Source organism: Corapipo altera, unplaced genomic scaffold, assembly GCF_003945725.1.
Source record: "Corapipo altera isolate COAL_440 unplaced genomic scaffold, ASM394572v1 RXGC01000072.1, whole genome shotgun sequence".
NCBI classification, from domain to species: domain Eukaryota; kingdom Metazoa; phylum Chordata; class Aves; order Passeriformes; family Pipridae; genus Corapipo; species Corapipo altera.
In genome coordinates this window covers 234,032-261,164 of record NW_020884943.1, presented here as the reverse complement: position 1 = coordinate 261,164, position 27,133 = coordinate 234,032, and the positions used below count along the sequence as shown (strand labels likewise).

General features: G+C 51.3%; 1 protein-coding gene across 1 annotated transcript in view; it reads left to right on the top strand.

Moving 5' to 3' along the window:
• IGHMBP2 (immunoglobulin mu DNA binding protein 2) overlaps positions 1-26,574 on the top strand; it is a 26,866-nt gene extending 292 nt beyond the window's left edge. Inside the window, exons 2-15 of the mRNA XM_027662021.1 lie at positions 1,128-1,297; positions 1,524-1,716; positions 2,350-2,447; positions 8,053-8,216; positions 8,964-9,164; positions 12,060-12,207; positions 14,526-14,700; positions 18,237-18,419; positions 19,059-19,177; positions 20,250-20,344; positions 20,653-20,776; positions 22,863-23,678; positions 24,093-24,265; positions 26,130-26,574. Of these exons, the coding sequence (XP_027517822.1) occupies positions 1,128-1,297; positions 1,524-1,716; positions 2,350-2,447; positions 8,053-8,216; positions 8,964-9,164; positions 12,060-12,207; positions 14,526-14,700; positions 18,237-18,419; positions 19,059-19,177; positions 20,250-20,344; positions 20,653-20,776; positions 22,863-23,678; positions 24,093-24,265; positions 26,130-26,327 (2,857 nt within the window). The 3' untranslated portion in view covers positions 26,328-26,574. The remainder of the gene's footprint in view (positions 1-1,127; positions 1,298-1,523; positions 1,717-2,349; positions 2,448-8,052; positions 8,217-8,963; positions 9,165-12,059; positions 12,208-14,525; positions 14,701-18,236; positions 18,420-19,058; positions 19,178-20,249; positions 20,345-20,652; positions 20,777-22,862; positions 23,679-24,092; positions 24,266-26,129) is intronic.
• Positions 26,575-27,133: the final 559 nt, after the last annotated feature.

Genomic DNA, 27,133 nt, shown 5'->3' with positions numbered 1-27,133 from the left:
TGTCACCCGTGGGAATCTGAGGGAATCTCCCCTGGGACCCTCATTCACCTGTGGAAACGCTGGGGGACCCTCCCGTGGGACCCCACTATCACCTACGGAAACCCTGGGGCACCCTCCTGTGGGACCCACTGTCAGCTATGGAAACACTGGGGGACCCTCACCTAGGACCCATCGTCACCCGTGGGAATCTGAGGGAATCTCCCCTGGGACCCTCGTTCACCTGTGGAAACGCTGGGGGACCCTCCCGTGGGACCTGCTGTCACCCTTGGGAATCTGAGGGCCCATCACCCGGGACCCGCTGTCACCTATGGGAAACCCTGGGGGACCCTCCCCTGGGACCCTCATTCACCTGTGGGAAACCCTGGGGGACCCTCCCCTGGGACCCACTGTCACCTATGGAAACCCTGGGGGACCCTCCCCTGGGACCTGCTGTCACCTATGGAAACACTGGGGGACCCTCACCTGAGACCCATCGTCACCCGTGGGAATCTGAGGGAATCTCCCCTAGGACCCTCATTCACCTGTGGAAACACTGGGGGACCCTCCCTTGGGACCTGCTGTCACCCTTGGGAATCTGAGGGCCCATCACCCGGGGCCCGCTGTCACCTATGGGAAACCCTGGGGGACCCTCCCCTGGGACCCACTGTCACCTATGGAAACACTGGTGGACCCTCCCTTGGGACCCATTGTCACCCGTGGGAATCTGAGGGACCGTCACCCGGGACCCACTGTCACCTATGGAAACCCTGGGGGACCCTCCCTTGGGACCTGCTGTCACCCGTGGGAATCTGAGGGACCCTCCTCTGGGACCCACTGTCACCCTTGGGAAACCCTCCAGTCACCTATGGGAATGCAGGTGTAATGCCACCTTTCTAACCAGCCCATCCCAGTAGGAAACCACCCCACAGGGCTCTGATCCATGGGAAACCCTGCTGGACTCACCCCTGTAGGACCAACTGACCTGTAAACCACCCTTCTTAGACCCCTGTTTCGGGGGTGCAGACCCTTACCCAGCCACGGGGATGGAGGTACCAGGAGCCAGGACAAGGTCATTCCACTCTGTGACCTGGAGCTTTGACTCTTGACCTCATCCCCATGGTGTTCTCACCCCTGTGTGTGGTTCCCAGGGCATGGCAGGAGAGCGTCTCCCTGAAGGAATTGCAGCGGAGGGGCGTCTGCTTGCTCAAACTCCAGGTCACCAGCCAGAGAACCGGCCTCTACGGGCGTCTCCTCGTGACATTCCAGCCCAGGAAATGGGATTCGGACTCCGAGCTGCCCTCCAACAGCTTTGGGCCTGGTAAGGGACATTCCAAAATTAAAAAACATGTCTCAGAATCCTGCAATGGTTTGGGTTGGGAAGGGACCCCCATCCAGTCTCACCCCCTGCCATGGACAGTGACACCTTCCACTAGCCCAGGTTGCTCCAGCCTGGCCTTGGACACTTCCAGGGGTGGGGCAGCCACAGCTTCTGCGGGCAACAACACGTTTTCCGCCCTTGACGCTCTCCAAACTTGCCTTTGCAGGGGACATCGTGGGGCTCTACGACTCTGCTGGGCAGGGTGACCCAGTGGCCACCGGCGTCGTGACCCGTGTCACCTCCAAGGCAGTGACCGTGGCCCTGGAGGAGCCCCGGGATGGGGAGCTGGGGCTGGACCACGAGCACTCCTTCCGCCTGCTCAAGTTGGCCAACGACGTCACCTACAACAGGCTCAAAAGGTCAGGGCTCCCCCGGGCTCCCCCTCTGCTCAGGGGCGGGGGAGCCACGGGAGAACTGCCAGCTTTAGTCCCAGACACTTCCCAGTTCATTCACTAGGCTTGGTTTCTCTCCTTTCCCATCTCATCCCTCTTGCTCCTACAGCAGCTCCACTGAGGGGAGGCGTCCGCCTGCCTTTTTGTGCTGCTGCTGAGGGAATCCATCCCGGGATAATTCAGTTGGATTTGTCATGCTGCAGCCTCATAACAGCCTAAATTCACCCACCTGCTGGCTGGTCCTCCTCTTCCCTTTCCCTCTCCCAGCTGCGTATTTTGGTCTGGTTGTATCACCTCTGGTACTCCCCGGGTTCTGTGTAGGGCCTTTTCACTCCTCCTGCCAGGATGGAAGAGTTCTTTGCTGGATTAACATTCTGACAAAGCACATTTGGCTGCACCAAACTGGAATAACAGGAGGTGGAAGCCTGACCTGTGCAGGGACGCGTGTGGGAACATTGGGGGATGCAGGAATTAGGTGGGATCTTGTGGGGTAACGCTGTTCAGCTCTGGAATAGTTCCCTCTGTGCCCACAGCCTGTCTCTGGGCCCTTGGGAGTCTCCAAAGGAATTCCTGTAACCTGGATATTCCCTTCTTTGGCAGAGCTTTAACTGCACTCAAGCAGTACCGTGGTGGCCCGGCCTCTGACCTGATCGACGTCCTCTTCTTTGCCTCTGCTCCCAGGGCGTCCAGTGACACAAGTAAGGATCCTCTTTTTCAATCAGGTTTTATGGATGTTCTTGGGAACTGCCGTGGGAACACAAATAACTCGTGCTCCATGTACAGTTTATATCCACACGTGCAGTCACTCGGCTCCAGGAAAGACCCGAGTGTTGAACGTGGCCTTGAACACTCCGTGTTCATACTGGTTTATACTGGGCACATTTCCCTCATAGAAGGAGCCTTGGAAGAGACTCTTCAGCTGGTTAACGCTCCCTTTTCTCAGAGCATGCCAAGGAAAGCGGAGTTCTGGCATGACAGGCAGGATTTGTGATGGGGGAATCAGTTTGCACACATTCATGAGTCTGAGATCCAATCCAGTTTACGAGGAATTCCTCATTTGCTTCCTGCCCCAGTCCCATCCATAAACTCCAGAGATGAGAAATTGCCAGTGCTGCTTCTCTGTTGAAAATCCAGTGACTACCTCTGTGGGAATTAAGTGGCTGTTTGGAACAGCATGGGAACACTTGGATTTTTATTTTTACAGCCTTTTCGTTGCGTTCAGTCGAGTTGGAGCTCTGGTTTCATCAAATACTTAATGCTTCACAACTTGGTTTTACCAACAGCTGTCCAAAAAACTGGATATAAGTAGAATTCCCCTTTGTTGTGAGTCTTTGGAAAAAAGAAAAAGTGAAATTACACAGCTTAACCTTTCAGAGAAAACGGGGGGAAACCAGCCCCCCCCAATCAGCAGCTGTATCAAATACCAACAACTGCTAATGAATGTTATCCCCTGACAGAAGGGAAATATCCTCTGGACTGCAAAACTCTGGGAATGAGGGCAGAGGGTGGGTTAAACTGCCCAGCAGGCCGGGCTGGCAGTCTGGGTCTAAGCCACATACAGAGCTCAGATCCCTCCTCTCCCTGCTCGTGCAATCCATCCCTTCCAGGATTCCCTCGTTCTCCTGCCCCCCCACAGCTCCCTGCACTGTTCCTCTTCCTTTGATCGTGGATTTGGCTGCCCTCAGTGGTTTGCCCTCTTGCCCAAGGCACGTTCCCATTCCCTCCAGCCAGGCTTGGCTTCCAGAAGGATGTACCAAGGACAAGAAACGGATATTAATGAGTCATATCCCCGTATCTCTAAGCACTGATCCCTGTGTGAGTCAACCCTTTCGGGGGCCTTGGTGCACTCACAGTATTTAATACGAGATAAAAGAATCAAGTTTTCATCTTTAACTTTCTTAGCAACTCTGCTTTTACCCTTGAGGGAGCAGAACTGCCTCTAATGAAGGAAAACTCCTTCTCCCCAGGTTGCCAAGCGAAGCAGAGATGAATTTTACATCTCCCCAGGCCAGGCAGTATTGATGGATAGAAACATTCAGCCACATCAGACAGGCAGAGGAGATGAAATATGAGAAGGCATCACCTGAGATCAGTAAAATACTCTGGCAGGGTACAAAGGCCTTCCAGTTACTTACTCCCCTTAGAGCTGCTTTCTTCCCAACTAGAGATATTTTTTTTAATTTAGATTAATTCTAAGTTGAAATAAATTACATTAATCCTATTAATTTATTAAAACTATATATTAAATAAAAAATGTTAATAGCATAATGTAATAAATGATAAATATAATAAATAATATATAATATAGCTTATAATTACATTGTACATTATATGTTATATTGTAATATAGAACAATATAATATTAAATAACAATATAAAATACTAATATAATTATAATATATATATGTATTAGACATATGTATTATATTTGATACATAATATATATACACATATATGTAATTATATATAAGTATGTATTTATATTAACATACATAAAAATAAACATAAAACAAATAGTAATACTAAATTACTATTAATAATGATTATTAATTAATTAAGATTAATAGTAAAGATATAATAAATATTAAAATATAAATGATTTATTAAAATAAAAATATAGATGATTACATTTGTATGTGACATTTTAAATCATAAAATTATATATTCATTTCAAAATTAAAATTAATTAGATTAATTTAGATAAGCCCCTAGCCAGGAATTAAATAATAATAATAATAATAAGTTCAAATAGGTCCTTGAACTGCCAGCCTGCACTGAGCTGAAGTACTGTGACACAGGAGGACACAAAAAGCTCCCAAGGTGCTTCTCCACGTCACAGTGTCTCCTTTCATGACCCAGCACCCATTAGCCTGGTTTCTCTGGGAGATGCTTCCCTCCCTCTGTGTCATCCCATCCATTACCCAATCTCTAACAAACCCATCAGCAGGCTGAGTCAATAAGTTCTGTACAGCTCCTAAAATTGCCTGTCTAGACACACATCTGTGTCAACACCATTCTGGGATGTGATACAAGCTCGCTGCAACCCAAAGCCAGAAAGCCATAGGAGGGAGTGAGGGAAAAATCAGCTCCAGTGAGTGAAACGTGTGGCAGCAGAAGCCTAAACTTGATTTTATTTTTTTTTTTAAAGTGTGGGATAAAAATTAGAAGCTTTGTTTTTCAAGCAGGACTTTGGGGTGGGTTCTGACGCCGCTGTGCATTTTAGCAATTAGTTATCAGACACCAGCAGCCTAATCCAGCACAAGGGCCAAGTCCTTTCAAAACACTTCAGACATCCTTGTCCTAGCACAAGAACACGAGACAGGCTGTGGGAGGAATAACCTGTGGGGCAGTCAAAAGAACAGGAAGGTGTCACCACTGGGTAGCTGGGATCTGCACCTGAGAGTGGGAGTGACACAAAGCACTCCCACAGCTCACCTTACTGCCTCCAGAAATGTTCCAAGTGGGAGAATAAGCTTTCCAAAAAGGCAAGTTCTGAACTGAGCAGGATTTTTGCCCTTGTCAGACTCCCTGGGAAGCAGAATCCAGGCACTCATCTGCCAGAAATGCTCTGTTTGAGTCCCTAACACTCTGGCCTGCATTCGTGGCCCTGCTGGAGCTTCCACACCCAAAATCTCCTCCAAGCATTCCTTGCCCTGCTCCCACCATCCGTGTGGGACTCCTGGACCCCAGTATTTTGGGAATGGGGGGAATGTGGAGAGGCTTTGCTTGCCAGCAGAGGCCAGCATTGCTCTGCTTTGCTGTGCTCCCCACGGTCATCCAAGAGGGGCACATCCCTTCTCCCTCTGGAATCCTGGTTATGCCTTACCTGTGCAGGTCACTAGTAGCTGCCAACTCTGTCCTGTGATCCTGGGCTGGACAAAGTGAGGGATGTTCATTTCTGTTCCCAGGAACTGGCTCCAAAAGGCCTGGCTTGTATTTAAACCTGCCCGTGGCTGTAAAAACGTTTGAAAGGAGAAAGAAGGAAGGAAAAGGCCTGGTTAAAAGGCAGGAATGTCCCCAGTAAAAACCAGCTTGGCTTCCCTCAACTGGGGAAGCACTGGGGATTTCAAGCAAGACTTCCTTGGGCTTTTTGGCACAAGTCACTTGCAAAAAATCCTAAATGCCCCTTGTCCCTCAGCCACGTGACACCTCCTGTGATCACAGGGGCTGTGGAGAGGCCCTGAGGATTTTTGGGGGAGACTGAGCCACCCAGACAACTCAGATGCCAAATATTTCCTGGGGAGAACAGGGAAGGTTCCTGATTCAGGCTGAAGTACCCACCTGGATTGTGTCCAGCAGCACTGGCTGTAGTGAGGTTGTGCTGTGGAGGAGCTACCGGTGGGGTCTGGTTTGCTCTTGGTGCTTCCACACGCTGATGGTGAGGAATATACTGTGAAGAGTGCACTTTCCCCATCTCTTTTTGGTGCAAAGACCCCTTTTCCTGGGCTTGAATATCACCCACCAGCCCGCTGCCTCCCAGAGTGGCTGGAACTCACCTCAGTCCCTGGAAACGTTGGAGAGCCAACCCTGACGGCCAAGGTGGTTTGTTTTTTCAACACTACACCCCCTAAATCAAGCTGTGTTTCAGGGCAGAATCACCTGGTCACCAGTGAAGCACGTCCCTGCCAGACCTGAGGGTGCAGATTTCCATCCCTCCTCTCCATGGCCTGGTTGGGATCTGGGATGGACAGCCTCGGGCAAAGCAGGAGGCAGCTGTGCAGAGCTGATGCCCAGGGGTAGAGCTGGGCTAAGAGGTGCAAATCCTAAACCAGTTCCTTGTGGAGTCCTCTGGACCAGCCCTGCTGCAGTGGATAACCTGCAGTTCTACCTGGAGCCCAGCTGGTGGATGGAGAAGAGTTTGGAGGAGCCCAGCATCCCTTAAGAGGCTCTTCCCTCCTCCTCCTCACCCCTTTTGCCCAGCCCAGGAGAGGCACATTCCCATCCTACCCACACAGCAGCTCCTGGAAGCATGTGTTTGGAAGGGATGAGGGTGGGCACAAGCTTGGAGAAGCTCCTGAGCTCATCCTTCAGCAAGGAAACATCAATGACTCCCACGGCCCGGCTGTTCCTTCCTCACTGTGGGAAATGCCTTGCAGTTTTTAAGCTATTCTTGCTGCTTCCCCAGCCCATGGGATGTTTCCTGGTCTTCTCTTAGTCGTTAGCACACTCACCCAAAAAATTATATATAAACCAAGAGGCAGATTAACAGCAAAAAGTACCTTTGGCCCCAATTCTCCCTCCCTCACCACCTTTTTAATGGGAGTTTTTTGTTTAGCCCAGACACCTCGTTTAGCTGTGCTGCTTCAAAAGCCAGAGGTCCCACACAGGTTCACCTGCCTAAAACCAGGAGAAACTTCCCTGTTTTTAATCCAGCCCTTAAAGCAAAGAGAGGGATAAACCACATGATGCCCAGCAGGGAACTGTGCCCAGAGATGTGTCTTATATAAGCTTTTGTGGGAACATTATTTTCGGGAAACCTCAGTGTAATGAGTCATCATCTCTGCTGTAATTAACTCCCATAATGAACAAGGAGATTAGCAGCAGGATTAGGGGGGATGAGAATAAATTTGGGCCTAAATGAGATAAATCTGGGAGGTTAAAAAGCAGCTTGTGAGAATTGGGTCTCTGCAGTGAAACCAATTCTCCTCCGATACAATTTGCATATTGTTTTCTCTTTGTTCCCTTCCTTACGAAAGCTGAAACCAATTTTAGTTTTATCATTTAAATTGCTGTCCTTATCTTTTCCTGCCTTCCTTGGTGACCAATACAGGGCTGCTGTGTTCTGCTCACAGACTCTGTAGGTTTTCCTGCTGCTTTTTCATTAGTGCTGTGTCGGGTTTGACTGGAACGGGTGTCATTTGTTCCCAAGATCAGCTGTTTCCCTCCCAGTTTCCACTGAAGATTCCTTAAATATGCTGGCTAACCTGTGAAGCAAACCCAGAGCCCCCTCCTCAGCCAGGAAAACCCTCCTGTTTTGATGTTAGAGTAGCTAAATTCCTCTTTAAAAACTGGGAATTCCAGCACAGACTGTTCACAGCTGAATGCAAAAATATCCGGGATGGGGAGGGAATGGGGAAAGCATGGATGCAGGATGGACAGCTAGTTTGTTTTGGAAGCATAACAAACCTTACTTTTACATTCTGGGGTCTTTTATCCCTCTCAGTGCCTTCGTCCCAAATTCCTCCTCATTATGAAATGGATTTGGGCTGGCTGCAGAGAGCTTCTTTTATTCCTGGATTTGTGCTTCTCAGCCAGCTCCCAGTTAGGGCAGAAGTCCCAGTGACCCTCCTGCTGTGTCCCCAGAGCCTCTGAAGTTTTTCAATACCTCACTGGATGAATCCCAAAGGGAAGCTGTCTCCTTCTCCCTGGCCCAGAGGGAGCTCGCCATCATCCACGGACCACCCGGCACAGGGAAGACCACGACCCTGGTGGAGATCATCCTGCAGGCTGTGCAGCAAGGCCTCAAGGTGAGGGGCACTGGCAGGGCTGGGGTGACAGTGACCACCTCTCCTTGTGTGGAGTCCTCACAGCACCCCCCAGTATCAGAAGGGACCTGCAAGGAAGCTGGAGAGGGACAACTCATCAGGAACTGGAGTGGTGGGACAAGGGGGAATGGATTCAAACTGAAAGAGGGGAAACTTAAGTTGGATACTGGGAAGGAATTCTTCCCTGTGAGGGTGGGGAGGCCCTGGCACAGGCTGCCCAGAGAGGCTGTGGCTGCTCCATCCCTGGAAGTGTCCAAGGCCAGGTTGGATGGGGCTTGGAGCAACCTGGGCTAGTGGAAGGTGTCCCTGCCCATGGCAGGGGTGGGACTGGATGGTGTTTAAGGTCCCTTCCCACCCAAACCATTCTGGGATTCTATGATTATTGTGCACACTCAAGGGCTTTGTGGCAGCTGGAGCAGCTCCCACAGGAGCTGTGCTAATCCAGAGCCTGGCTGGGCTTGCAGGGATCAGGGACTTTCCCACCAGCTCAGATTAGGTGCTGATAGAAGCTTCAAAGCTCAGGTTTGCTATTTATTGTGGACTCTACACTAGTGCTGCAAAGCAAGGTGAGATTTACCTTTGGAGCCCAGAGGCCCTAGAGATGTCAGTGGTTTATTCCCAATACGTGCATGTTGGTCTCCCTCTCTCTGCTTCCTCCTTCTTGGACACTGCTGCTCCAGGATTCTGGTGCCCTTGGAGGTATCAAGCAGCTGGTCTCTTCCCTGGCAGGTGCTGTGCTGTGCCCCTTCCAACGTGGCTGTGGATAACCTGGTGGAAAGGCTGGCCGGCTCCAAGGCCCGGATCCTGCGGCTGGGACACCCCGCTCGCCTGCTGGAGCCCATCCAGCAGCATTCCCTGGATGCAGTCCTGGCCCGTGGGGACAACGCCCAGATAGTGGCAGACATCAGGAAGGACATCGACCAGGCCTGGGTACGTGTCCCTGCAGCTCATCCCACAGGTATTGCCTGGCTGCAGCACCCAATCCACAGTCCTCTCTAAAATAAGGGACAGCTCTGCCACTTCCTAGGTACCTGTACTCTGGGTTATCCCAAAAATCAGCGACTAGAGGCAAGTCAGTGACTAGTCCTGACATAATCCAACCTGCATACCCTGGTTAAACCAGGTATTTGGGGGTTCAGGACACCACGAGCCCCCAGGGATGCTCATTTTGGATCCTTCTGTACCCAGGCAGGGGGTTTGTTGGTGAGTCTGTCTTTGTGGCCAGTTGACAGGACAAAAGGACACTTCAGGGGCGAGAAAAATAATGGCAAAGTGCAGGGGACTAAACAGCAGGAGCTGGGAATGGGTCCAGAGTGGCCTGGATTAATCCCATTTACTCTGATTGGAAGTTAGAAAATTAGATATCAGGAAGAAAATCTTCCCTGTGAGGGCAGTGAGGCCCTGGCACAGGTTGCCCAGAGAAGCTGTGGCTGCCTCATCCCTGGGAATGTCCAAGGCCAGGTTGGGCAGGGCTTGGAGCAACCTGGGCTAGTGGAAATTGTCCCTACCCCTGGCAGGGGGTGGGACTGGATGGGCTCTAAGGTCCCTTCCCACCTAAACCATTCTGGGATTCTGTGGTCTTCATCTGCTGGAAGGCAGAACTCCTCCTGGCTGAATCCCTCACGGAAATGGGAGAATCACAGTCCCTGCTGCTGTGCCCTGCCCCTCACATCGTGTGTCTGGCATGGTTCCTGCCCTCCTCTTCACCAGAGAAACATTCCCATCATTAATTCACTTCCTAATGAGCTGTCTGCCTGTCCTGACACTCCCTCCCACTCTCAGCTACCTCAAGTAGAAAACTGAGCATATTTAAAAATGCATCTTTTAATTTCTTCTTTCTCAACCTAGTTTTCCTAAACTTAACTTACAAAGTAGCTCCATTCTTTGGGATGTGGTTTTGATAATAAGTTATTTTCCCTCCCCTTCCAGTGACAGCACTGTCCAGAAGCCATTTTTTACTTCCTAATTTATTTTCCAGTGATTAATTCTGGTGATTAATTTTGCTTTTCCTCTCCTTGGGAGACATTTGGAAAGCTGAGAGGTTTTTCACTGTTGATTCTCCATAGTAGAAGGGAAATTAGGGAGAAAGCAGAGCCTTCAGTGCTGAGGTCTCCATCTGCTTCCTCCCTAGGAAGAGGATCATGGGGATGGGAGGGAGGAACTGACCACCAAGGCTTGTTTTGAGCTGCTTGTTTTGAGCTGCCCACAGTCAGGTCTGTCAGAGAACATGACCCTGACTCATTCCATCTCTCTCTCTGGGCTGCAGAAACCTCACCTCTGGGGTCCTGGCCTGTGTTTCCCTCCTCCTGCCTCAGTTTCTCCCCTGCCACGTTCCCTACTTGTCCCTGTAATAATTTCTTCCTTTGCAATTCCACATTTTGACTCTTCTCACTCCTCCCCTTCCTCACAACCCCAAACCACAGGAGGGCCAGTAACAGAAATAAAACCATGTGCTCTCTTTGGGCACTTCCTGCCCCTTTGTGCCTCCTGCCCTCAGCTGGCTTCAGGCATCCCAGGATCTCAGCTCCTGGATGCTCTGCACTAGCAAAACTGCAGCCCCACAGTACCTGAACAAGAAAGGCAGCACAGGTCTGGGTCCAGGGGGATTAAGCAAGTAATCCAGGAAGGAAACCAGGCTCAGCCTGGCCTGGCCTTAAATACAGCTCCCAGACCAAAAAGTGGGTGAGTGGGGGCTCAGATGAGACAGGTGGGGACAATTAGAGCCTCATGGCACCCATGGAGCCCTAATTAGGGCTGGGTGAGATCCAGTCTGACCCATGTGCCAGACACCATCCTGTGCTTTGTTCCCTCTGGTCTGGGCTCCCTGCTCCCTAAGCTGCTTCCAGAGCCCAAAATCAGGCGGATGTTTGGATCTGAGTGTCACAATCCATCATCAGAGAACAGTTGCTGTGGTTAATTTATTCCCTGGACCTTTGCAGCAGAACAGACATTCCCCTTGGCCCTGCTGGCACTCTCATTTTGCCTCTCTAATATTCCTGGTTCCATCAGGGAGGAAGCTGATGCTCATTTGCTTTGTTCCTTCAGCTCAGTCCACCTGTCCCCCAGATCCAGCTAAGGAGGAGGTGCCTGTGTGGTCACAGATCTGCCTCTCTGTCATCTCCCACCTGGAATTTCTCAGCCCATTTTCACTCCACTTGACAGACACGTGGAGGTTTCAGACTTTTAAATACCTACAAGTTCAACAGGCTGAGCAGAGGCTGCAGCATGAGCTGATCCACGTTAGACCCTGGAAAATCCATCCATCCAGAGCGTGACTGTAGGAACAATCAAGCCTTATTGGTTTGGCTCCATGTAAAAGCTTCTGTCTGCAACGTTTCATCTTGATTATCAAGTCATTACCTCCAGGGAAATTATCCCAGTTTCCCTCTGGGATTGCTCAGGGTGCCTGCAGTGAGCCATAGCTGGGCTGAGGTCTCGTGGCAGCTGGTCTGGAAGTGCTGGTGCCCAGTGCTGGTGGTTTGATGTGTTAGATACATTTAATAGTGCTGCTAAAATAAGCCACGGGCCTGTCTAGATGCTGCTCTGAGTCACTTAGAGCAGCTCAGAGTTGCTGGTTTGAAGGGGCAGAGTTGCTGCTGTGGCTTGGGGAGCCCTCCTGCTTCCAGGAGCCAGAGGGGCACTGCTTCCCAGAGCGGAAGGAGATAGGAAATCCCAGTTGCCCTCACCCAGCAGAGGCACGAGACCCCTCTTCCCAAACATTCCTTCCTGCTCCATGTCCAGATTTGGCAGGTCACGGGCTTGGCTGTTGGACGGACTGAGCTGACCAGAAACAGTTGGTTCCATCCCGATTTTTCTGTTTCCTAGGCAAAAACCAAAAGGGCCCAGGACAAGGGAGAACGGAGCCATTTCCTGGGTGAGATAAAGACCCTGAGGAAGGAGCTGAAGGAGCGAGAAGAAGCTGCCATGGCCTCAGCCCTCAGCCACGCCAGCGTCGTCCTGGCCACCAACACAGGTGTGGGATCCCCTTGTCCAGGGATTTTACCTCCCTTTGCCAGGACTCGGGCAAACCACGTGCCCTGCAAGGGTACCTGGGGGAGCTTATCCTGCCCCAAGCTCTTGGGAGCTCAGTGGGGTCTCCCAAAGCCCTCCACAGGGGAATGCTCCCAGTTTTCACTCTGGCACAGGGGGTTGTTTGGCACAGAATAGGTGTCTGGAAGGGCCTTTGTTAGCTCTGAGTGGGAACTGAGAGTTCAGTGAGTAAACAAGAGCTGCTGGAGGTGTGCAGTCTGCTATTGATTGCATAAGTCACATGGAATTGCTTCCCTGCTTGGATTGTTTCCAGGAATCCAGCACGTGTTTCCAATGCCTGCTCTCAGTCTGCCTGTTGTTAGTTCTGTAATCACCCAAGTGATTATTCCTGAAGTGGGGAGACATAAGATAAACCTTAGTCCCTCTTGGCCTCACAAAAGTCCTTAAACATCTGTCTTTAAAAACATAAATTATATATATTTATTTTATATAGCATATATATATTATTACTTCATTATATATAATATATAATAAATTACAATATATTTTAAAATTATTATAATACATTTTTATATATTTATTTCTATATAGTATATATATTATATACTTCATTATATATAATATATAATAAATTGTGATATATTTTATAATAATTATAATACATTTTTATATATTTATTTTTATATAGTATATATTATATACTTCATTATATATAATAAATTACAATATATTTTATAATAATTATAATATATTTTATAATAATTTATAGTAATTATATGTATTATAATTGTATTATGATGACATATAATATTATATATTGTAATATATTATAGTACATTATATGTTGTATAATATATAGTATATGTTTATATTTTTATATATTATATTCTTATCTATTAATTTTAATATAAATTTTGTATATTTATTTTTAATTTATTAATTACTTATTAAAAACAAAACAAAAATGTGTGGTGTGACACAGGATTTAGGGAGCAGATCCAGGTATCCATCAGGCATTTGCATCTACAGGTGGGAAGGTAATACCCCTTGCAGTCAAGGGGGATGTGAGTGGTTAAAGTTTAACACACATTGAAGGGCTTTTCTAGCTCAGATGTTTAATACTCCACTTATAATCTTCAGATTTAGTTGCTCAGGGATCATTTCCTGAAGGGAAACATCAATAATTTTAGGTCATAAAAAAGACCTCATGGGGCAAGTTTACTGGGGTGAAGGTTAAAGGAAAGATAAGTCTTCCCTTTATTCCCTGGGAATTGGCCTCTCCCTTCTTTTAACCTTGCCTGGAAAATGGGGAGGTTTCCTTTTTTTCCAGCAAAACTTCTCCTTCCACCCTCAGCACGGCCAAAGGCAAAATTCGGGTTATAAGTGTGCCCCTCTTACCAGAGTGGATTCATATAGGCTGGAAAACAGCTTTTAAAGGAAAACAGGGTGTCTTAGATGACAAGCTGTAACATCTGAAGTGATGCAGAGGTGCAGAGGCAGCAGGATTTACGGTGGCAAAGCCAAATCCCCCCTCTCAGACGTGCTTTCAAAGGAGGAAAGCAGGAAGAATAGCACAGGAGCTTTGGAAAAAAACCCACTTCTGTGAATAAAAATCTTCTCTCCTGGCATGCTGGCTTCTTAACCCTGCTCTCCTCCTTTTGCATCCTTTTTCCTTATGAACTGGGTGAGATTTTGATGCCCCTGACATCCAGATTTCTGATCAATGCGTGGGCCAGTATCAGGTAGGTCTGGGTTAGAGCAGGTTGTGTGCCAGGGTTATTTGTTTGATGTTACAAATGGGCTTCTGATACTAAAAATTAGCCCTTGCTGTGGTGGCCTGGTTACTTCTCCCGTGCTTTCCCTTCTCCCCAGTGCCATGAGGAAGGACAGAGTGGCACAGCCAGGGGGTCAGCAGGGCAGAGGAGTGGGGGCTCAGCCCGTCTCTCCCTCCTGGGCTGTCCCCCACTTCTCAGACTGGTGGACCTGCAGTCCCTCACCCTTCCAGTGTTGGTGATGAGGGGTCTTGTTTGCACTGGGGGGCAGCAGGAAGGTGGGTGTTCACTGCTCTGCTCTGGGCGAGGCATTCCAGGATCTCGTTCTCTTTGGCTGCTGTTTTCCAAAGAGACTTGGAAGCTTCTGGGCCCAGATGCCAGGGGAAAAAAAAAAAAAGGGGGACAAACAGGAATTGGCAAAAACAATCCTGACGTACACATATCAATGTATACGTGCCTGGCATGGGCTGCAGAGCTGGATTTCTAAATCCCTGCAGAGAAATATCGTTGTACCTCCTGCTTCCATCAGGTGCCTCCTCCGACGGCCCGCTGAAGCTGCTGCCCGAAAACCACTTCGACCTGGTGGTGATTGATGAGTGTGCTCAGGCCCTGGAAGCCAGTTGCTGGATCCCTCTGCTGAAGGCTCCCAAGTGCATCCTGGCCGGGGATCACAAGCAGCTGCCCCCCACCATCGTCTCCCACAGGTACATTCCCGGCTCCTCCTGTTGTTTTTGCAGCCGAACGCTTCCGAATCCTCACCTGTGGAGATATTTCATAATGGAGATATTTCATAATGGGATTATTTGCTAGATCTCCCCCACACACACACCCAGGAGCTGGTCATGCTGCTAGAATTCCATCAGAGCTGCGTTACAGACGGTCACTGCTGGAAGTTTCATGTGGCTCCATCCCAGCAGGATTCTCCTGGGAGGTGGTGCCTTTACCTGCAGCTTATCCCAGCCAGGGAACAGGGAGAGGTCCTGTGTCTGCTGGGCAACTGCCCCAGGGCTTCCAGGGCTCCGAGTTAACAGCCAGGGAGAGCAATCCCACAGAAAGCCTTTGGCTCTGCTCTGGGGTTGCTGGGAATTCTCAAAGGTGTGTGCGCCAGCACAGTCCCTGCAGACCAGGAGAAGCAGCACAGAGGCAGATCCCTTCCACCTCCTCCTGGAGGTAATTCCAGACCTCTCCTGAAGGCCCCAAATCACCTGCCACCTCCTCTTTGGTTCAGGGAAAGGGATAAGCTATTTCCAGGGATGATTCATGCGGAGGACTCCAACCCTTCCTCCCACCTTCCCCTTCTCCATTGATGACAGCGGGCCTGGAGTGGGTGGGCTCCTATTTTGGGGTCTAAAGTGAGCTGGGCTGGATCCAGGCTGGCAGGAGGCTCGGCTGTTACTACAGCAGGGGAAGTCAGCCCTGCTCAGGCAGGAAGCTCTTGTCCAGCAGGAATGCTGGGGTGCTCCAACTACCTTCCTGTTGCCTGCTTTTTCCTCCGTGGATCCAGCATTTATCAGTTATTATCATCAGGTTTTTTCCCCCTTGACGCTTAGGGAGTGTTTGGTGGAGAGTCTGAAGGGTGCTCCTCTTGCTTTCTGACACATCTGGGGCTACCCCAGGATGCAGAGGGTGTCCCACCACACACCTTGCAGTCCACTCACCTGCATCTTGTCCATGCTGGATGGTTTCTTCTGAGAGCTCTTCCCAGCAATGGCAAATTCCAGGCTCCTCACTGGCTGCAGCTTCAGACCCTCCATCTGGATTTTGGCCCTGTCCCAGTGGGCACCTCAATGCCAGGACACTTCCTGCAGTCTGACAGGAACATTTTTTTGCTGGTGTTCATTTGAGCCTTCATTCCATCCTTTTCTGGCAGCCCGATTAATTCATCTCCACATCGGGGCTCTGATTTATCAACTGTACTCCCTGCAGATATCAGCAGATATTTATCAAACCTCTTACTCTCACAACTCATTTCTTAGACAAACACTGGAATGTTTTGCTGCTTGTTTGCTAATGGTCAGTCTGGGTGTCTGCACCATCCCCATATCCTTTCAAGACTGAATGGATCTGCTTTCCACTGAAGAGGAAGTGTCAGGCCTTGGGTTTCTCTGCCAGCTTCCACAGCTGGAATAGAACATACTCCCTTCCTCCTTTATATTTGTAAGGATTAAAAAAAAAAAAATAATTCACAATATCCAGGGAAAAGGGGGGATTCTGCACAGCCTCACTGCTGCTTTACCTTTCTGTGAAACCTCTTAAAGCTTTACCAGGATGGAAAAACCCAGGGCACAGAGCAAATACTTTCCATGTCCACAACAGCCTCAGCCTGGTTTTGCCATCCAGGAGCAATGGATGTGCTCCTGGATGCACATCCATTAATTAACCCTGTTAATGTGGAGTTCTTGAGGCAGGAAAACACAGTGACATCCTTCTCCAAGCTCTTCAATCCAAATTCAGTGTGTGCTGCAGAGATCAGTCACACCAGCATCTCCTGTCTCGGGGGTGAATAAGAAAAGGGCACACTGTGCAATCGTGTCTGTCCAACCTTTTCTCCCAGTTCTCTTTGTCTAAAGCAGTTGATACGTAAAAAATGTCTGCTCAGGGCACTTAGGATTTTGTTGGCGTAGAAATCAACCGCTGTAGGAATTAATTGAGTGGTAAAATAATAGAAATTATTAACAGGTGAAATATTCTCAAGCCGTTTAATTCCTCATTATTAATTCAGCATGTAGCATCACGTAGAGCCCTGTGGTGGGAATGGAGCTGGAAGGGTATGGAAGAGCATTATTCCTGAGGCTTGCTGGGAGATTTATTGGCTGTTTCACCTGAGTGCAGACAGCTCTCCCTGCTTAAATTCCCCCCTTGCCCAGGAGATTCAGGGTCTGTGGGAGGGATCAGGCAACATGACAGCACCTTCTCATTCAGGAGCGAAGCTAATTCCTGGTAACTGGAACACATTTCCCAACCCCCCCATCCTGCTCTGTCTCTTCACCCCAGCCCACCCCTGGCAATCTGCTGCCTCCCATGTCCTGCAGCTGTGTCCATTCAGAGGTTATTCCCCATTTTTTTCCCCTATGATCCAGCAGGAAGGAGGGCTAATGAATCCCAGCTTCTTGGAAAGATCTGTCCTTAATTTTCCTTTCTGCAGGTTTAATGACTCTGCAGTTCTCTGGTCATATTTTCCAAGTACCTGTTAGGAGCATGGCAGGACTGGCCAGTACCACAACAATCCCTCACCGTGGGGCTGGAATTCCCACGGCAGGGATTGGATGTGTGCTGTGGCCCTTCCCCTTGATGGAAATCATTCTCCTGAGCTGTCCTCTATCATTATTTTGTCATCTTTGTGCTGGTTCATTGTGTCTGGCAGCAGCCAGCAACCCCTCACTGTCAGGCACAGTATGAAAAATCTCTTCATGCTCACAAAATTCAAGCACAACGACTTCCATCCTTCTTCCTCAGACGGTGCCTCCGGCTGGTGCTTCCAACAAACCCTCTCTGTCAGTGAAGGCAAAGCAATTAGGCTCCCGAAAGGCTAATTTCATTAGGATTAATTTGTGCCACGGGGCCTCTGCCAGAGGTGATGGGGTTTGGTGGGTGATGAAATGACGATCCCTGTGTTAGCCTGGGGAAGGATGAAAACGCTGGAGCAGCAGGTGTCTGGGTGAAACATCAGCAAGGGCTGGCTGTGTGGACACCAAGCATTCCAAAATTCGGGGTTGAGCTGTGATCCTAAGGCGCTGGGTGATGCCAACGCCGTGGCTGAGCTTGTGGTAATGCCAGTAATGCCAGTGTAGCCTTATACTGATGGATCACAGAATCCCAGAACTGTTTAGGCTGGAGAAGACCTCTGAGGTCTTTGAATCCAATCTGTGACAGATTGTCACCCGGACTTGCCACATGTTGTTGCTCCTTGAGCACCTCCAGGGACGGGGACTCCACAGCCAGCACTGCACCCTCCTGGTACCTGTGGGTGAAACAGGGGTGACAGTGCCACCCCAGCGGGGCCACGTGAGGTCGCTGAGCAGGGTCTGGAGTGGGTGCTGCAGGTGCTCCAACAGCATTCCGACTTACCCATCGGCAGCATTCCAGTTTACCCATCGGCAGCATTCTGACTTACTCCCCGGCACCGGTGGATGCCATTCCCGCTGCGGCGCCGAGTCTGTCGCCGGGTGCTGGTTGAGCTCAGCCCAGCATGGGTCCTGCCCGTGCCCTGGGACCTCTCTGAGGTGGTTCTCCCCTGCAGGGCCGCGGCCCAGGGCCTGTCCCTGAGCCTGATGGAGCGGCTGGCGCGGCACTACGGGGAGCGGGCGGTGCGGATGCTGACGGTGCAGTACCGCATGCACCGGCTCATCATGGACTGGGCCTCCTCGGAGCTCTACGGCGGCCGGCTCAGCGCCCACCCCTCCGTGGCACAGCACCTGCTCAGGTGGGTCGCTTGCTCTCTGCTGGCCCCTGAGCTGAGGTGTCCTCCTCATCCCGGTTTGCCCCTTCCCCGGGGGGGGTTTTCTGTTCCCGCTGTCCCCGCGGTGGCGTTTGCGTTTCGTCCTTTGGTGCGCTGAGGGAACGTTAATTGAGGGGGGGGTTGTCTTTTTTCGCTGCCTGACCAGAGGTCAGGCAGAGTTCATAGAATCATAGAATCATAGAATCAGCTGGGTTGGAAGGGACCTCCAAGATCATCAAGTCCAACCCTTGATCCACTACCACTGCGGTTACTAGGCCATGGCACTAAGTGCCACATCCAGTCTCTTTTTAAAAATCTCCAGGGACGGAGAATCCACCACTTCCCTGGGCAGCCCATTCCAATGTCTGATCACCCTCTCTGTAAAGGTTATCTTGTGCGTGTCTTCCTTTGGTATGGTAGCGTGGAATCCTAGGATGGTTTGGGTGGGAAGGGACCTTAAACACCATCCAGTTTCCATGGGCCCACCTTCCACTAGCCCGGGTTGCTCCAAGCCTTGTCCAGCCTGGCCTGGAACACTCCCAGGGATGGGGCAGCCACAGCCCCTCTGGATATTGCCATAATATCAGCGTTGTTACCTGTCCCTTTCCCAAACCCCTTGTGCAGGGACCTGCCGGGCGTCTCCTCCACAGAAGAGACCACCACTGCCTTGCTGCTCATCGACACCGCTGGCTGTGGCCTGTTTGAGCTGGAAGAGGAGGATGAACAGTCCAAGGGCAATCCAGGTACCATCACTCGGGAAATGCCTTTGCCCAGAATGGACGGTCTGAGGTGCTCGGCCCTCCACATCCCAGAGGTGTCCCCCTTGGGGAAGGTGGGGATCCAGGGAGCCTTGCTCAGCTGAGGGATCATTCCCCTCCATAAATCCTCAGGCTCAAAGAACAGAGTGGCCACGGGGCCGTGGTGACAGTGTCCAGCCTGGGGTGGCCAGCCCGTGTCCCCTTGCAGGGGCATTCTTCCATGCTGAGGACTAGGACAGGGTGGAGGATCCCTGTGGTGGATGCTTTACACCATGGAAGGGCAAACAGCAGCAGACAGAGCACAAACTTGTGTTGGGAAGGCTGTGGGCAGGGCTCAGAATTCCCTCCCAGTCCTCTGCTCCTTCCATGAAATCCTGTCTGGCTCTTCTCCAGGGATTTTCCTAAGACATCAGGTTCCTGCTGCTTTTCACCTTAAAAAAATAGGTTTCATTATGGAGCTTGAGCATAAAGTCAGGCTGGAAAATACAAGGACAGTTTTTACCAGTTTAAATATCTTTTACCCCCTCGAACCCCACCAGCATTTAAGTGCCTCATTTTTCCATGCACCATTCCCAGGGCCCTACTGAACAGTGACACAGGCTCTTGTCCCCTCACAGAGAGCCCAAAAGCCTTGTCTGAGAGAACTCAGGGATTTGGAGCAGGGGATCAAAAGCACAGCTCCCCAGATTTGGGAGGCAGCCTCTTGGCACAGCTCACTGCAGTCTTGATGTTTATTGCTGTGTTTTGCTGCAAAGCAGAGGTCCAGCCAGTGAACCAGGGAAATAATTCACATTTGATTTAACTTGTCCCTTTAGATCCCTCTGAACCAGACACCAGTCTGTGGCAGCCTTTCCTGCTGTTTTGGCAGAGCTCTGGGCTGGACCAGGGTGTCCTGAGCCTCTCCTGCTGTTTTAGGGACTGGAGCAGGGTCTCCCTGAGCCTTTCCAGCCGTTTAAGGGGAGGGAGCGAGGTCTCTCTGAGTTTTTCCTGCTGTTTTATGGAAGCTGGGCACGTTTCTCTGGCCTCTGGTCCCTGTCACACTCTGTTTCTGCCCCAGGGGAGGTCCAACTGGCTGGGCTGCACGTCCAGGCCTTGGTGGATGCTGGTGTGAAGGCCAAGGACATCGCTGTGGTGGCTCCCTACAACCTCCAGGTGAGCTGTCCCTCTCCTGGCATTCCCCCTCTCCCTGCACACGGAGCACCACAATGCCCCAGAGACTGGCAGAGCAGAATTTAATCAGCATTTGGGGCCAACTCCTCCACATTTGAGCAGCTGGAGGCCGTGGTGGGAGGAGATGTTAGTTAGATGCACCATTCCCACCCTCAGGAATCATCACCTGACCTCCAGGAGATGCAAGCAAGATGTGGGTTTAGGAGGAAGGGATTTCCCCCAAATTGTGCCATTTTAACCCTTTTCACCTCTGTCTTTCCTTTAAAAGCTGCCTGTGGCCTGTTTTCCAGGTGGACATGCTGCGAGAGCACCTTTGTCACAGCCACCCCGAGCTGGAAATCAAATCAGTTGATGGTTTCCAAGGAAGAGAGAAGGAGGCAGTGATCCTGTCCTTTGTCAGATCCAACAGGAAAGGTAAGAGCTCGCTGCTGGAGCTTGGTTCTGTGGGGAATGGGAAGGAAATGGGAAGGAAGTCGTGCAGCCAAGCACTGTGGCTTGATTGCAGTGCTCTAGGACTTGGCTCTGAATGGAATTACTGGCAAAACCCTTCCTTTTCAGCCTTATTTGTTTAATTAATGAATATATTTGCTGTCAGGGTTGCAAAGGAGGCTCCCATGGTACAGCAGGTTCAAGGGGACCGGGACTGCTCAGTTTGGAGGTTTCCTGGCTCTTGAGGCCTCGGAAATGATTGAATGAAGCAATAAGAATGATGATGATCATAATAATATTAATAATAATGTCACATCCCATTAGCCCCACATTTGCTGAAGTTGGGGGGTAATTTCCTGGGTTTGGAGCCAATTCTGGGTCAGTTCCCTGCAGGAAGCAAACAGGAGCTGGCATCCCAAGTCAGGCACAGAAAATGCAGCTTTTGGGAGCAAAATCTAGAGCGGAAAATCAAGTTCTTTCCTATCAGCAGCTTCAGAGAAAGTTAATAGCTGGAAAAAAAGCTGCTGCCCTGGGGGCATGAGGCTCCTGTGGGGGAGTGGAAGGATTTTGTGGAGCTCCCCAGGACCCCTCTGTCCCGTGCAGGGATCATTGCCCTTTCCAAAGCCACAGGAGACACAGCCCTGCTGCCCTACCTGTGCTGCTGAAGGTGAAATGCTGAGTGCTGATGGCAGGAAGGGGGGGGGGGGAAAAGGAGGGAAAGTATGCATGGAAGGAGGAGGTACCTTTTTTTCCAAGCCTAGAGGAAGAAAAGCAGCGTTGTGGGGAGAATGGAGGTGGGGACAGCACTAAGAATAGTCCTTATCCAGGAGTGACTCACCCCTGTGCTGGTGGGAGCTGGTGTCCCAGGAAGGTGGGAGTCCTCAGCCCCTTTCCCTGCACAGGGAGCAGCCAGAGCTCAGAAGTGGGGCAGGAATTGCCTTCCTGGGGGCACAGGGAGGCTTTTCCTGCACGGGGTACAATAGATGATATTGGTACCCTCTGAGTCCCTTGGGAGAAATCCATAACCTCTGGCAGCTGCATTTCTCCACTCAGAGCAGGCCAGGGACCTTGACCTGTCCCTCTGCCACCATTCCTGATCCAGCAGGAAACCTTTTTCTTCTTTTCAAAGGAAATTCTTCCCTGTGAGGGTGGGGAGGCCCTGGCACAGGTTTCCCAGAGAAGCTGTGGCTGCCCCATCCCTGGAAGTGTCCAAGGCCAGGTTGGACAGGGCTTGGAGCAACCTGGACTAGTGGAAGGTGTCCCTGCCCATGGCACAGGGTGGGACTGGATGGGCTTTAATGTCCCTCCCAACCCAAACCATTCCAGGATTCTCTAATTCCAGGATCAAAGGAGTTGGACTTGCCCCTCTAGCCAGGCTAAACCACATCAGAGGAGCTGGGAATGGTTCTCCAAGCTGCAGAGCCCGGAGAGGGGCTCACCCTCACCCCATCCCTCAAAGGCAGCACAAATTAGGCTGCTGAGGCACGGCAGGAGCAGAGCCAGGCTGGGCACAGCTCCGGTGGAGGCATTAATCTCTTCCCGACCGACCTCCTCTCTATTCCCTGGAGCTGGAAGCTCGGCAGCCGCCCACGCTCCCCTTCTCGCTGGCTGATCCTCCCTGAGTCATCCCAGAACTGCTGCTCTGTGAGCAGAGGAGAACCTCCCCGAGCTCCTAAATGGCTGTTCCTCTAGACCCTCCAAGGATGAGGGAGCTCTGTAGGACAGGGGGAGGTTCTTTACCTGCAGTTCCTTCTCTGTCACAAGGTGAACCTTTTCCACGCTGCTCCCGCATTGCGTTCGCTCCCAGATCCAACCTGGTCTCGTGTTGTGGGCCAGCCAGGGAAATATTTCTCCTCTCCACGTGCCTTCCATCCCCTTCCCTATCCCAGGAGCTCAGTGTGGAGCCCTGGCTCTGGCTGCAGGTGACGAAACACAGGTAGAAAGAGGAGTGGGATGGTGTGAGCGGGGTAAATGCCAACTCCCACCCTTCCGCCAAGCAACCCTTGGGTCACTGGGACCGGCCCCTCGCCTGGATCCCTCCCTCCCACGGCCCTTCCTGTCCCTGTCCCAGGTGAGGTGGGTTTCCTGGCGGAGGAGCGGCGGATCAACGTGGCGGTGACGCGGGCGCGGCGCCACGTGGCCGTGGTGTGTGACAGCCACACCGTGGGCACCCAGCCCTTCCTGCGCCGCCTCCTGGACCACTTCTCCCAGCACGGCCACGTCCGCTCCGCCTTCGAGTACCTGGATGACCTCGTGCCCCAAAACTACTCCGGGAAGGGCCGGGGAGAGCGGCAGCAGGGCCCGAAACCGCCCGCGGCATCCGGCCCCAAACCGCAGCCGGCTCCGGGCGGGAAGCAGAAAGCAGGAGCAGCAGCCGGAGCTGGGAGCCAGAAGCAGGGAGCACGTTCCTCCCGGAACACCAGCAGAGCTGGGAGAGAGGACTCGGGGACAAAGGATGCTGGGGACAGGTTCAGGGCCGCGCTGGTGGAGTTCCTGGCGAGCAGCGAGGTGCAGCTGGATTTCCCGCCCTCCCTGAATTCCCACGACCGGATGCTGGTTCACCTGCTGGCAGAGGAATACGGGCTGCAGCACCTGAGCTCCGGGGAGGGCCGGGACAGGTACATCAGTGTCCGTAAGAGAGACCCCGTGGAGCCCCCCGAGCTGCCCCCCGAGCCCCCACGGCCCCTTCCACAGCCTGAGCATCCCAGCGGGAGCACCCCTGTCCCCGCGGAGCCGGGTGGGAGCAGCGAGGGCTCGGGGAAAGTGGACCTGAAATCCCTGCACCTGGAGAGAGTCCAGAGGGAGAAGGCCAGACGGGAGGAGGCGGCCAGGAAGGTGCAGGAGCCCCGCACCAGCAGCAGGAAAAAGGACAAAAGCGAAGCCAAAGGTAGGTCAGGCTTTTCATAACCAGCACAATTAATGCTCTTCCTTGAGCGAATCTTAATCCCTGTGGGTTTGCTCCAGACCTTGGGATTTGCCTATGTGCTTGAGGCATGTGGCTCTTGGAAAGCTCCCCGGTGCTTGTCAGAGGGGTGGGAACTGGCAGGAATGTGCATCAGTTGGCTACAGCATCTGGGGAGAGGGGTTTGGGTACCTGGAGGCACATTCCTTAAGTCAGAAGAAAAACATTGGGGACCCTTTCCCAGGAAGGAGGCTCAGGGGTTCCAGGGGAGACTCCCAAATGTAGAGAGAAGAGCTAAGGGGGCCCACACTGAAGGAAGCAGAGGCAGCCCAGGCTGTGGCTGTAGGTGGGTGGGTTTGTTGCCAGTCCCCATTCCAGGTGTCTGCTCACCTTTCCCAGGAAAACCAGCGGTCGGGAGCGGAGCAGGAGAAGATTTTGATGCTCTGATCTCTGCTGCCATGGAGGCTGACAGGACCTGTGCCTTCCCCCGCTGCAAAGCCTCTGTCACAACCCTGGGCCAGCTCTGCCACCACTGCCACCGGTGCTACTGCCTCAGCCACCACATCCCTGAGGTACAGCAGGGCGGGCTTAACCTGGGAATGTTCCCCGTGGAGCTCCCTGGGCAGGGTTTCCTTGCAGGGGGTTTCAGCAGGGCCCTGTCACACTCTGTGCTGAGCTGCAGGTACACAGGGCTGCCAGGTGCCACACCTGGGCTCTGCTCACCTCTTCCCTAAAGCTTTTCCTTCTTTTCCTCTCACTTTGCCCTTCTTTGCCGTTTTCTGGCATTTACACCCTCAGGCCACGTGGATAAATTGAGACAGGGAGGAGAAATGGAGAGGCACAAGCTTAAGGAAGTGACTGGAGGGAGCCTGGGCTTCATTTCCAGCCCTTTGCAGATTCCATCTGCACCCCAGGGGTGATTTCCAGCCCTTTCCAGATTCCCTCTGCATCCTGGGGACAGGTCCCCAGCACGGAGAAGTGCTGCCTGGTCAGCAGCTCAGAATTCCCTGTGCCCCTGACCCTCCTCCCACAGCTCCCAGGTGCTGTTCGGTGCCCTGTGGAGCCTCCCGGAGCTCAGCAGCCCTATAAATCCTTGGCACAGCTTTTCCCCCTGTCAGGAGCTATCTGTTTCCATGGCAAAGAATAGCTGTATTTATGGTCACTCACCATCCTGGGGGATGTGAATTTATATCCTGCAGAATCGCCTCGCCCTGCTGAATTGTAACGAGCCTCCAACGAGGAACAGTTGTAGGGATTCAAATCCCTGCTGGACAGTTTTCCTTGCTTTTTAAAGCCCATCCCTTTTCCCAGATGCTATTAGGCTTCGATGTGGAATAGCCCCAGGGCTTTTGCCACGGCTCTCTGGGACCCCAGTTCGTGGAAACATAAATGACTTCGGGATGGACCAGGAGAAGGGGTCAGATTTTAGGATCTCACCTGTGGGAGATGATTCTGGTGTTGGATTTGGCTCCACACCCCTCGGACACGGCCAGGGCTGGAGCACAGGTTGGGCTGGGAGAGCTTTGCCTGCACAGAACGAGCTTTATGAAGGTTTTTTTAATTCCACTGCAGGAGACAGATCAAATTACATGAGAGGAGCAGATCCGTGGCTAAAAAGGTCTCTTATTCCCCAAATTACTTCTCCCAGTTCACTGGAAAGGAAGAGGAAGGAGCCACTTGAAACATCCCAAAGGATGATTTACTTGCCTGGGCAGAGTCCAGTAGCAGAAAAATCACCTTTATATTTCGTGAGAGGAGCTATAAATGATGGCTTAACAAAATATATAATAATACGTAAGAATAAGTAATAATATTGAGCATCAATTTATTATTAAGAATAAATGATGATAATGAATAGTAAACAAAAATAAAAATTAGTATATAATAATATAAGCAGAAGGAGCCACTTGAATCATCCCAAAGGATGATTTGCCAACTGTGCAGTCCAGGAGGAGAAGAATCCCCTTTATATTTTGTTCTGAAGCATAAATGAGGGTTTAATAAAATACATAGTAATAAGAAATCATTTATTAATAATAATAAAGGTGGATTATAATTAACAATAAATAATGATTATAATATCTGATAAATCTATAAATTTATATAATGTAAAAATATCAAAATATAAATATTAATAAAATGAAAGTTAAATTAAAGGCTAAAATAAAACACATCTATGTGTATATATAGTAATATATATAATATATAATGATATATAATACATAATGTAATAATAATAGATAATAATAAATATAGATAATGAATAAGAATTAAAAATAAATAACAATGTAAATTATGGTTACTAACGATAGGAGATGGTTTTAGGAGGATGCGAAGGTGGAAGAGGAATTCCACGCTCTGGGAATGAAACCCCCTGGTTCCCAGGTGAGTGATCCCTGCCCTGCTTCCCAGCTGGTGTCCGTTCTCCCCCTGCAGGTCCACGGCTGTGGGGACAAGGCCAAGGCCCAGGCACGGCAGCGGATCAGCAGGGAAGGGGTCCTGTATCCCGGGAGTGGCTCCAAGGACAAATCCCTGGACCCAGCCAAGCGAGCCCACCTCCAGCGGCGCCTGGACAAGAAGCTCAGCGAGCTGACGAGCCAGAGGAAGGGCAGGAAGAAAGACAAGGAGAAATGAGGGACCTGAATCCTGCTTTTTTAACCTCAGAGCTGCCGCTCAGCCCTCCCAGGCCGGAGCTGCTGAGTCCTGGGGGGAGTGGGGGGCTCGATTCTGGGGGGGACACAGCCTGGAGCCAGAGGCTGGGGAGGGATCTGGGAAGGGAGAGGTGCTGCATTGTCCTGGTTATCCGTATGGACACGGTGATGGATGTTCACAGAGACCTGAGCTCACGGTTACAACAGGCATTAAACACCCAAAGCAATGAGCTGTCACTGTCACGTCAATCCCTGAGGCAGCAAAAGATGGATGTCTGGGAGCAGGAACGTGGGAGGCCCTGGAAACCCCGGGTGACCCTCTGCTCCAGGAAGGGTGACTAAGGAAATGGATGCCAGCCCAGTAATCCTTCGGCACTGCTCGGAGTGACCCGGCGTGTCCACACCGCAGCCAGCACAGCCCAAACCCCTCGGGGCTGCCCCATCCCCTCACACCCGGGAGAAGGGCTTGGCAGAGGGCTCAGCCCCGCTCCGGGGGCATGGGGAGCTCCTGGGACACCAAGATCCACTGGGAACTCCACAGCAGTGAAGGCAGTGCAGCCCTCCCAGGCAGGAGGGAGCCTTGTGTCCCTCCCAGACCTTTTCCCAATCCTGTACCCCCAAACTAATCCATCTCTCATGTTGCTTCCTGCCAGTTGATCCCCCTTTCCAAAGCCTCTCTCCATCCCCACACAGCCCCTGCCCTATCCCCTCTCCTTGCTGGCTCCAGTCCCACTCACAGGGTCCACCCATCCCCCCTAGAAATAGCTCCAGCAGCATTTTTTTGCCCTC